The sequence below is a fragment of the Bos grunniens genome, chromosome 28 (assembly GCF_055505025.1).
Source record: "Bos grunniens cultivar Pamir isolate PY7600 chromosome 28, Bosgru_T2T1.0, whole genome shotgun sequence".
NCBI classification, from domain to species: Eukaryota; Metazoa; Chordata; class Mammalia; order Artiodactyla; family Bovidae; genus Bos; species Bos grunniens.
Window position 1 is genome coordinate 37,302,862 of NC_141192.1, and position 12,397 is coordinate 37,315,258.

General features: G+C 39.7%; 1 protein-coding gene across 2 annotated transcripts in view; it reads right to left on the reverse strand.

Moving 5' to 3' along the window:
• Nucleotides 1-866: 866 nt before the first annotated feature.
• The window catches only part of GPR137B (G protein-coupled receptor 137B), a 56,639-nt gene continuing 45,108 nt past the window's right edge, over nucleotides 867-12,397 (reverse strand). The window contains exons 6-7 of one of the 2 annotated variants that reach the window (XM_086382811.1): nucleotides 4,624-4,748; nucleotides 867-3,126 (exon numbers count right to left, since the gene is read on the reverse strand). In XM_086382811.1, the coding sequence (XP_086238937.1) occupies nucleotides 3,012-3,126; nucleotides 4,624-4,748 (240 nt within the window). In that variant the 3' untranslated portion in view covers nucleotides 867-3,011. Of the gene's footprint in view, nucleotides 3,127-4,623; nucleotides 4,749-6,729; nucleotides 6,862-12,397 lie in introns of those variants that run through there. The other variant, XM_086382812.1, reaches the window with a different exon arrangement.

A 12,397-nucleotide genomic window follows, 5' to 3' on the forward strand; every position in this document is an offset into this window, starting at 1 on the left:
TGTCACATTTTGGTAATTCTCACAATATTTCAAATGTTTTTCATTATTATTGTCATGGTAATATGTGATCAGTGATCTTTGTTACTACTATGACTTGCTGAAGATTCAGATCATGGTTAACGTTTTTTAGCAGTAAAATATTTTTTAATTAAGGTATGTGCATTGTTTTTTATATAATGCTACTGTACACTTAAAAGTATAAACGTAATTTTTTTTAAAGTGTAGACCATTGTTATTTATTGAATTTGTTACAATATCACTTCAGTTTTTTATGTTTTGGTTTTTTGGCTACTCGGCATGTGGAGTCTTAGCTCCCCGACCAGGGAATGAACCCTCACCCACTGCAGTGGCAAAGCCCTAACCACTGGACCTACAAGGAAAATCCGTTTTATGCACTGGGAAACCAAATTTGTGATTCACATTTGTGCAGTATTTTGCTTTACTGCAGTGGTTTGGAACCATACCTGCAATCTCCAAGGTCTGCCTGTATACAAACCAGTTGGCATTCTTTAGACAGTTAACACCATAATTAATCCTATTGTGTATATTTCCAGTGGATGCACAAGAAATATGCAGCCTTTTAGTGTTCAATCAGACTTAGCTAAATGACGGTACAAAATTTTTGGTGATATGGCCTCTACCCCATTCTTAAACTTTCACATTATGGGTGGGGAGGGGGTAATTTCATCATGTTGCCTTAAAACAAGAGGATGTTTGGGTATTTTGGAACCAATAATCTCCATTTCTTGTCTTCTCGTGACCTTTAGTATTTCACCTAGGAGTAGGGCTGTTAGTGTACTTGGCAGCACAAGTAAATAGAAATTTAAGGGAAACTTAATTTTCCTTTCCATACCATACGTGCAACATTTCAGAGTAAAAGTGATCATTTACTATGAGAGAGAGTTTGTTACAATCACAGTTTTTTTATATTCTAGATGTGTTTACAATTGTACTTTAGCATTACTTTTAAAAGGGAAGAGAAAAACAGGCACTTAGGACATTTTTATCTTTTCCAATAAAAATAATAGTTCAAATAGTACTAGCAGCTTAATCATAAAAACAGACTATCAGTTAATGCTGAGTATTTCAATCTTCCTGGCAACAACAACAGAATAATAAAATATTTGTATGTCATAGGATAAGTATAGGACTTGTATGATTTTAGTAATGTTTTAAAATATATATCTACCCTTCAATGACCTCATACTGAAGAACTGCAGTACTTCCTGAAAGCATGACTTAGAGGATTTTTAAGCATTTTCTGAGTCTGCCTTTAAATTCTAAGTATCATTAACGAAAATAGTATGAGAAGTAGGGTGTTCTTAAAGCTATTTAGAATAACAGCTTATAATATTTTAAGGCAACCTGAATTATCAGTGCAAATTTTGCTTGACTGTAGAGTTTTCCCTGGCAGTAACTATTTTAAATATGTAACCCAAATTCTTCCACATATTGGAAAGCAAAGAAGTTGTTGTGTGATTATGCAGGGTGAAGGTATCCCATACACAAGAAAAACCCTATTGTGACCCCCTGAAAACTTGAAATTCTGATTTTAAATACCATCAGGGTAAGAAAAGCAGACTTGATCCCTATGAAGTCAATGCCCAGAGATGAGTTATTTCTGAAGGCCAAACTGGGAAGTAAGATATCAGAAATGGGTTTCTCCATGAGGACAGAACTTACTAAGTTCCTTTTCACCTGCCCCTCCCTCTGTCCCAAAATATGGTACTTTCTCTTTGGTAATAATACTTCCTCAGTACTTAACCTCCCTGACACAACCATGTACAGCGTCTAATTACAGGCAGTTTTATACCTGCAGGCCATATATATAGAGAGAGTCTTGGAGATCTTTAGAATGGCACTTATGGTTGGGGAACTATTTTTATGACCTGTGCTTCACTTAGATGAAAGACAACTTACAAGGAGCTGTCTGGAACATGCCCTTTCCCATGACTTAAAAGGCAGGCATCATGCTATAGGATATTGCAATGCTACTATTAATACCTTTTTAAACAAGCAGCTTCCAGTAGGCTGCTTTCAGAGCTATTTAAAAACAAAGGGTATAATTTTAATATGGTTGGAAACTAAAATAAAACTGTTAGAATTCCGCATAGATGTTCTGGCTCAAAGATGCAGGGATACCTGTTATTCATCCCCTCTTAAGAACTTCTTTGTTCAGTCACAAATGTTCAGTAAGCTGGAAAAGGTGCAGTCTTACTGAAGTTTCGAGGTAATGGCTATTAGATTCACTGGGCTGACAAACTATGCAAAAATCTCTGAATACAGAAGGGAAGGTTTAATAGTGTAAGTCAATTCTATCCATGTTTTTAACGTTATCAACGTATTGAAGTGTGTACATCAGCACCCTGTTGAAAGGAGGATTACATTTTGGCAAAATTTAAGAGATTCTTTGAGGAACCAACCATCTGTGCTTCTCAACACTGTAAGGAACCAACTACCTACTGTGTAGTCTGCTGACATTCTGCTGCATTATAAATTTCAACACGTGAGTTGCAATTAGCTTCCTAGACGTCAACTATACTTAGAATCTAACAGAATCTTAGTGACCTGACGAGGTAAGGGTCTGAGGAATACTTTAGTCCAAAAGCCTTTTTAAAAAAAAAAAAACCATCAGACTATATACTGTATACTTTTAAAGTGAATTATGCATAAAAGTCTGTGCAAACTATGACGTATATTGCAATAATATTCTCAAAAAATCCTAGTATATTTTAGCATTAAGTTATATAAAATACATCTTTATAAAAGTACAGAATTTTTTAAAGTTTAAATTATACTCATGGAATAGGCAGCCAGGCTCACTTTTTAGTACTAAAATAAGATTTTATCGATCTAAATTATTGCTTAGTCCTATGGAGCCATCAGAAACCTGTAACAAATTCAAGTCCTATTTCTTAAGGAAACATGCCCTAAAAATTCAGCTGTCATTAAGTTAGTCTTTCTGAAACGTTTCAACTGAGGCATATCTTCCGTAAAACTGTTAACTGACGCTACCCGTGGCTTGGTTTGTCAGGATCCAGAATTGAGTCTGGTTGTAAAGTTCCTACTTGTGCCAGGAAGCTGTTCGCTGTTTGTTGTCCCCAGTCGTAGTAGTCTGGAGCAAAACTTGAAAAGGAAAAGAGAGATTTCAGTGACTTGAAACATTATGCTGACTGCTGATGACATGCCTATTTTAGGTTGACAGAAGTGGGCTTCTATATAGATAATCCTAAAGCTTTTCAAAGTAGTTTCTTGAAGCTAGTTTTCCCACACAACCGTGCTAGCTATGCACAGTGGCTAGAAGACCTCCCACAAAAGTCACCTCAACTCTTCAGAGCCTGGAAGAGTAGTATTACTGATACACAGTAATACCAATCACTATGTATATCACAATGCTTTAGCCACAAATTGTATCTGAATCCTAATGGAGAGTCTGATACACTCAGTTCAGTCAGTTCAGTCGCTCAGTCGTGTCTGACTCTTTGCGATTCACTACCAGTGTGTTTTTGGACAAATAACTTCTGTGCCTCAGTGTTAATATCTGTTAGGATGGGAGTAATATTAGGAACTAACTTGTTGGGCTTTTGTGAGTTAATACCTGTAAAACTTTTAGAACATACAGTATCTTAATATACAGTCACCACTCAATCATGCACATTGAATTATTGGTGTTCCTATTACTATTTTCCTCTATATAATGGAAAGACTGGCAGGTGAGGGGTTAGGGCTGCTCCAGCAGATACAGGGGGACATAAATAGGGAGCCGGCACTGCAGGGGGGTGACTGGATAAGAGGACAGTTTTAGGGAAGAGAATTAGGACACCTTTGACCTCAGGAAAAAAGTCCTGACCTTAGGACTTTGACACCTTCTAGTTCTCCCTTCCTTATCTGTTCTTTAGACCTTCTGACTGGATGGATGGCTCTACTCTCTTTTTCCCTATCACCGTCTTTTCCTCTATCTGACCGGATGTTTCCACTCCCTGATCCACTGAGAGAGCAAGGTATTCTCCCAGCTTTTCCTGAATTCTCCTGTGCCTATAATAATGGCTCCTTTCAGACTTAGGAGGTTTTCTAAGGATTTTACTATTGGTAATAAAGAGCAGAAAACCAAGCATATCCTCTCTTTATCATTTTACCCCAGGAAGAAAAGAATTTACCTTAAAATGTTAATGGTAGGTCTTTAAATTTACAAAGGATTACATAAGACTGGCTTTCACTGCAAAAAACCCCACTTGGCCTGAAGCTGTCCTTTCATAGGAACAGCGGAGTGGTTCTGGAAGGACCAGCAGAGAGAAGAGAGGAGCTTGGCAAGCATGAGGTCAGCGCTTTAGCCCCAGAGTGAAAGAGGGGACAGGAGCACTGGGCAGTGGAGTGTGGCTGAAACGTCCCTGGGCTGTCATGGTAAAGCGCATGGTCCCTGGAGGGAGACTCTGGCTGCAATTAATCTCACTACACAGGTGTTTCCCCCTCCTTTTTCTGTCTGCCTCACCTCCCAGCTCCAGGGTTTTAAGTAGACATTCTGCACCACCCTCCCCCCGCCCCCATTTAGTTTGAATCTATCTCATTGGCTTGGCCTTCAGCCCCCTAGCCATGCCCCTTAATAGGAACTAGGTAGGGTCTTACCTTCCCTGAAGTCCCTGAGGGGCAATGTTCCAGGCAAGGTCATCATCACTGTCATATCTTCGAGGGTTGTCAAAGAAGTAAGATCTGGGACCGAATCCATGGCTGGGGACCATTCCAGGGTTTGTCTGGAGGGACAGTTTAATTGTTCAGTGTACTTTCAGTCACTGTGCCTCGCACAGGCAAAGAAAAATAACATCCCTTTCTTGCAGGAGACTAAAGATGCTGTATTCAGCTGAGTGCAGGCACCTGTTCAGCTGGAGTGTTCATTTCAGTTGCTTTTATATTTAAGAGTATTAACTTTTTCTCTTATCAGTATGGACAAAATCTTGCAGAGTTCTGCTTGAAGCAGTTAATTTGTGTTGTGTTAAGTCACTCGGTCCTGTCTGACTCTTTGTGACCCCATAGACTGTAGCCCACCAGGCAACTCTGTCCATGGGGTTTCCCAGGCAAGAATATTAGAGTGGGTTGCCATTTCCTTCTCTGTGGGATATTCCCAACCCAGAACCAGGGTTGAACCTGGGTCTCCTGTATCACAGGCAGATTCTTTACAGCCTAAGCCACCAGGGAAACCCCACAGCAATGAATTATCACTATTTTAATCTCTCACAGAAAAACCAGACAATACCCCAGTCAGCCAAACTAGACAGTCCCAAATAAGATCTAAACCTGTATAATCATGTGGGCATTCACAGCAATGAATTAAAATAATGAAATGATGAAATTTTAAGAGTTTCTTAGCCAGTTTATACAATCTGCCTCTCCTGTTTCTGTCCCCAAGCTGAGTTTACCGTTTAAGAAAATCACAGTTACCCACAGGGCACTGCTTGTAGGACCCCACACGGATACCCAAATCCAAGGATGCTCAGATCCCTTATATAAAATGACATAGTACAGTCAGCCCTCAGTCTACGCGGATTCCACATCTGTGGATTCAACTTGGCTTTTGTTTGGCATCTTTGTCCATATCAATGGTGGTCCATTTAAAAGTTAACCAAGAGAGTTTGAAAAAAGGTTATTATAGGATGGGTATTTATATGTGAATTTCTGCTTTTCTAAGACTAATCTAGCCAAACATAGGAAGCAAAGCAGAACTTATACGAGGTGGAACACCTTCAACTTTACTATTTGTAGCAATTCAAGAATATCTATACATAGAATGAAACGCTTACCGCACACACACATACAAAAAGTAACTCAAAATGGATCAAAGACCTAAACATAGGAGTTAAAAACTATACAACTCTAAGAAGAAAATATAGGGGCAAATCTTCATGACCTGGCAAAGAATTTTTAGATATGTCACCAAAAATAAGCAACAAACCAAAAAACATAACCTGGATTTCATCAAAATTAAGTATTTTTGCTTCATAAGATACCATCAAAAATGTGAAAAGACAGCCACACAGAGAGAAAATAGTTGCAAAGCATGTCTCTTACAAGAGACTTATCTAAAATATACAAGAACTCTTACAACTCAATAGTAAAAAGTCAACTCAATGCAAGAAGCTCAAATCAGGTGCTCTGTGACAATCTAGAAGGGTGGGAGATGGGAGGGAGGTTCAAGAGGGAGGGGACATATGTATACCTATGGCTGATTCATGCTGATGAATAGTAGGAACCAACCCAATATTGTAAAGCAATTATCCTCCAATTGAAAAAAATGTTTAAGTGGGCAAAGGATCTGAATAGCCATTTTTCCAAGGAAGATATACACATGGCCAAATAAATACATTTAAAAAATGCTTGACATCTGTAGTCATCAGTGAAATGCAAATTAAAAGCCAAAATGAGATATCTATCATGGTGTCCAGAATCAAAAAGCCAGATAACCAAGCACTGGGGAGGATGTGGAGGAAACTTCACTATTGGGAATAAAAACTCTCTGGCAGTTTTTCAAAAAAGTTTAACCTAGAATCACCAAATGACCCAAGCAATTGTACTGCTAGATACATACTGAAGACACACAAAGACCTATGTTCAAACAGAAACCTGTAATGAATATAGCAGCATTATTCATAACAGTCTAGAGACGGAAACAACCCAAATGTCCATCAATGGATGGATAAACAAGCTGTGGCATATCTACACAGTGAAATACTGGCCATAAAAAGGAATGAGGTACTAATACATACTACAATGTGGATGAACCTTGAAAACATTCTGCCAGGTGGAAGAGCCAGTGACAAAAAGTGGCATGCTATATGATCTCATTCTTATCAAAGTCCAGAATAGGGCAATCTGTAGACACAGAAAGTAGATCAGTAGTTGCTTAGGGACAGGGGTATGGGGCATGGTAGATAAAGGGTATGACGTTTCTTTCTGAGGTGATAAAAAATGTTCTATGGTGGTGATAATTGCACATACCTGAATATATCAAAAGCCATTTAATTACATGAAATGGGTAAACAGTTTGTTAAATGGAAATTATATCTCAATAAAGCTGTTTAAAATATATGTGTATTTTAATATATGTGTGTGTATATATATACACACACACACACACACATACACATATACAATGGAGATTCTCAAACTTTACAGTGCATTCAAATCATTTGGGGTGCTTATTAAATTATTTAAAATGTAGATTCCCAGAACCTACCCTGAGAGATTCTCAGCTGAGTCCAGGACATGGCCTAAGCATCAATACTTAGACCAAGAAAGCACCCCTTGGGTTTCTGATGTGGATCCAAAGAGCCACACCTCTAGTACACTGTTACACTGGCTCCAGTGATGTCAAGTATAGAGGCTGGTTTATACCACTGTGTTCTGGATACAAATGGTAGAGAACATTTTTTAAAAACACCCCACCTGCAGGATGTGCTCTTTTAAAAGTCAGTGAGTATTAATTAAATTACAAGTTTCTCCCCAAAAGAATATCTGACTTTTTTGTCAAATTACAGAAGTTACAGATTGTTATTCAGTTGCTAAGTCACATCCAACTCTTTGTGACCCCATGGACTGCAGCACTCCAGGCTTCCCTGTCCTTCACTATCTCCTGGAGTTTGCTCAAACTCATGTCCATTGAGTGAGTGATGCCATCCAACCATCTTATCCTCTATCGCCTCCTTCTCCTCCTGCCTTCGATCTTTCCCAGCATCAGGGTCAAAGTTACAGATAGTAATAGGACTATTACTGAGTCATTAGGAATTTAGTTTCTTCTCCAAACCTTATTATGCCGAGCAAAGCCACAGTGTAGGACAGAATTAAAATCATGGACCTGACTTCCATTTCAAGATGGTGGCGTAGAAGGACGTGTGCTCATCTCCTCCTGTGAAAGCACCAAAGTTGCAACTAGCTGTTGAAGAACCACCAATAGGAGGATGCCAGAATTCACCAATAAAAGATACCCCACGTCCAAAGACAATGAAGCCACAGCAAGATGGTAGGAGGGGTGCAATCACAATGAAATCAAATCCCATACCCTCCAGGTGGGTGACCCACAGACTAGAGAATAATAATACCAAAGAAGTTCTCCCACTGTTGTGAAGATTCTAAACCCCACATCAGGCTTCCCAGTCTGGGGATCCAACATAGGGACTGGGAATCCCCAGGGAACCTGGCCTTGAGGGTCAGCAGGATTTGATTATAGGACTTCTAGAGGACTGGGGAAAATAGACTCCAGTTTTGGAGGGCACAAACAAAACTGTACATGCACCAAGACCCAGAGGAGAGGAGCAGTGACCCCACAGGAGACCGAACCAAAACTACCTGCTAGTATTAGAGGGCCTCCTGTGAAGGCGTGGGCTGGCAGGGGCATACCATAGGGACAGGGGTCACTGGAAGGTCCCCCTTGGCATAAACCCTCTTGGAGTTTGCCATTAACCTTACCATAGAGCCCTTAGACCCCAGGGCTGGGTCGCCTCAGGCCAAACAACTACCAGGGAGGGAGTGCAACCCCACCCATCATCAGACAATTGGATTAAAGCTTGGACCTAACAGAAGCAGAAGATATTAAGAAGAGATGGCAAGAATACACAGAAGAACTGTACAAAAAAGATCTTCATGACCCAGATAATCACGATGGTGTGATCACTGACCTAGAGCCAGACATCTTGGAATGTGAAGTCAAGTGGGCCTTAGGAAGCATCACTATAAACAAAGCTAGTGGAGGTGATGGAATTCCAGTTGAGCTATTCCAAATCCTGAAAGATGATGCTGTGAAAGTGCTGCACTCAATATGCCAGCAAATTTGGAAAACTCAGCAGCGGCCACAGGACTAGAAAAGGTCAGTTTTCATTCCAATCCCAAAGGCAATGCCAAAGAATGCTCAAACTACCGCACAATTGCACTCATCTCACACGCTAGTAAAGTAATGCTCAAAATTCTCCAAGCCAGGCTTCAGCAATATGTGAACCGTGAACTTCCTGATGTTCAAGCTGGTTTTAGAAAAGGCAGAGGAACCAGAGATCAAATTGCCAACATCCGCTGGATCATGGAAAAAGCAAGAGTTCCAGAAAAACATCTATTTCTGCTTTATTGACTATGCCAAAGCCTTTGTGTGGATCACAACAAACTGTGGAAAATTCTGAAAGAGATGGGAATACCAGACCACCTGATCTGCCTCTTAAGAAATCTGTATGCAGGTCAGGAAGCAACAGTTAGAACTGGACATGGAACAACAGACTGGTTCCAAATAGGAAAAGGAGTTCGTCAAGGCTGTATATTGTCACCCTGTTTATTTAACTTCTATGCAGAGTACATCATGAGAAACACTGGACTGGAAGAAACACAAGCTGGAATTAAGATTGCCGGGAGAAATATCAATAACCTCAGATATGCAGATGATACCACTCTTATGGCAGAAAGTGAAGAGGAACTCAAAAGCCTCTTCATGAAAAGTGGAGAGTGAAAAAGTTGGCTTAAAGCTCAACATTCAGAAAACGAAGATCATGGCATCCGGTCCCACCACTTCATGGGAAATAGATGGGGAAACAGTGGAAACAGTGTCAGACTTTATTTTTGGGGGCTCCAAAATCACTACAGATGGTGACTGCAGCCATGAAATTAAAAGACGCTTACTCCTTGGAAGGAAAGTTATGACCAACCTAGATAGCATATTCAAAAGCAGAAACATTATTTTGCCAACAAAGGTCTGGCTAGTCAAGGCTATGGTTTTTCCTGTGGTCATGTATGGATATGATACGGATATGGATATGAGAGTTGGACTGTGAAGAAGGCTGAGCACCGAAGAATTGATGCTTTTGAACTGTGGTGTTAGAGAAGACTCTTGAGAGTCCCTTGGACTGCAAGGAGATCCAACCAGTCCATTCTGAAGGAGATCAGCCCTGGGATTTCTTTGGAAGGAATGATGCTAAAGCTGAAACTCTAGTACTTTGGCCACCTCATGTGAAGAGTTGACTCACTGGAAAAGACTCTGATGCTGGGAGGGATTGGGGGCAGGAGGAGAAGGGGACAACAGAGGATGAGATGGCTGGATGGCATCACTGACTCGATGGACGTGAGTTTGGGTGAACTCCGGGAGTTGGTGATGGACAGGGAGGCCTGGCGTGCTGCGATTCATGGGGTCGCAAAGAGTCGGACACAACTGAGCGACTGATTTGATCTGAGGAAGGCCCTGACCACCAGAGCAAGACCTAGTTTTCCCCAGTTCCTCCCATCAAGAAGCTTACACAAGCCTCTTAGCCTCATCCATCAGAGGGCACACAGAAGCAAGAAGAAACAGTCCCACAGAAGCTAAAACAAAAACCATAGTACAGAAAGTTAATCATGATGAAAAAGCAGAAAGTTATGTCCCAGATGAAAGGACAAGATAAAACCCCAGAAAAACAACTAAATAAAGTGCAGATAGGCAACCTTCCAGAAAAAAAAAAAAAATTCAGAATAATGATAGTGAAGATGATCCAGGATCTCTGGAAAGAATAGAAGCAAAGATTGAGAAGATGTAAGAAATGTTTACCTAAGACCTACAAGAACTAAAGAACTAACAAACAGAGATGAATAATACACTGCTGCTGCTGCTGCTGCTAAGTCGCTTCAGTCGTGTCCGACTCTGTGCGACCCCATAGATGGCAGCCCACCAGGCTCCCCCAGTCCCTGGGATTCTCCAGGCAAGAACACTAGAGTGGGTTGCCATTTCCTTCTCCAATGCATGAAAGTGAAAAGTGAAAGTGAAGTCGCTCAGTCATCTCCGACTCTTAGCGACCCCATGGTCTGCAGCCTACGAGACTCCTCCGTCCATGAGATTTTCCAGGCAAGAGTACTGGAGTGAGGTGCCATTGCCTTCTCTGGAATAATACACTAGAAGGAATCAATCACCCCACTCCAGTACTTTTGCCTAGAAAATCCCATGTGGGGTCACTAGAGTCGGGCACGAGACATAGACTGGCTGGGTGGATGAAAACGTGTATGTATGCACTTACCACATCACTCTGCTTGATGCTCCCAAATTGTACATAATTATTTTACATTTTTACGTTAGTCATGTTCCCATTATGGCTTACAATTATAATTATCTTTTATTTTTTGTCTGGCTATTGATTGTGAAAACTGATAAAGATCTTTTACTATTGTGATTATTTAACTATTACTCACTTAATACCACTGTATCATGATTGGTCAACAGAAAAATAACAGAACTCTCTGTCACCAAAACTAGGATCTAAGAGAAAAACCTATAATTACTTTTTAAAATCCAGATGCATATAAGAATTATCTTGAATGTTTTTGAAAAATACAAATGCTCAGTTATTGCTTTTTTTCTCCAGAGCTCCAGATATGTTTCTAATGAGCAGTCATGCTTAAAAACATCTGGACTACATGATGATCTTTTACTTTTATCTAGTTTGTTTCACTTTTTCTATTTCATATTCAGTGCTCCCATTTCATTCAGTTTATGTTCTCCAGTTTCTCCATCTCTTCTTTTTTTGATGTTCTTTCTCAAGCCTTTATCAGGTATAGTAGAAAAGCTTTTGTATACATAGATATAAATATGCATAATATATCTATTTTAGAAAACTTATGAATTTTTGCCTAACTAAAAAAATTATGACATTTTGATTCCACTTGTTGGACCTAGTATAAATAGAATGCTAGATTTCTAACTAAAAAATAGATAAGCAGCAAAGGTTTAATGTATAGCATAGGGAACTACAGTTAATATCTTGTAATAATCTATGATGGAAAATAATTTCAAAAACAATACATGTGTACTTGTATAACCGCATCACCTTGCTGGGCACCTGAAACACTGTAAATCAACTATACTTCAATAAAATACATTTTTTTTTTAAAAAAAAATCATGGATCTGGGAGCCAGGATGCCTCAGTTTGAATAGGAGCTCTGTCCCCTACCAGCCATGATTCTGAGCCTCAGTTTCCTCATCTCAAAATGAGTATTATATTCATCTACTTTACAGAGTTATTGTGAGAATTAAAGTATATTTAAAATGCTTAGAACAAGCCCTAGCACATATAAGTGCTATACAGTTGTTAGCTATTTTTACCAAATACTGTATGTAATAATGCTTTTAACCCTGGCAGTCTTGCCCAGGGGTATTTTATGAACACTGGTGCTTCACCAAGCCAAACCTGACACTCAGATTTACCTGCTAATGAGAATTACTTCATGACTACAATATAAAAAATAGGAAGGGCTTCCTATTTATGATTTTACATTGTTCATGCTGAATTCACTCTCTCAGGATGAATCAGGAGATAATGTCCTTTAGGGAGTAAAGAATCATTTTCACTCATTAACACACTACTGTAGATGAGCAGTTATCAGTGTGGCCCAATAACTGCTGGAGATTCC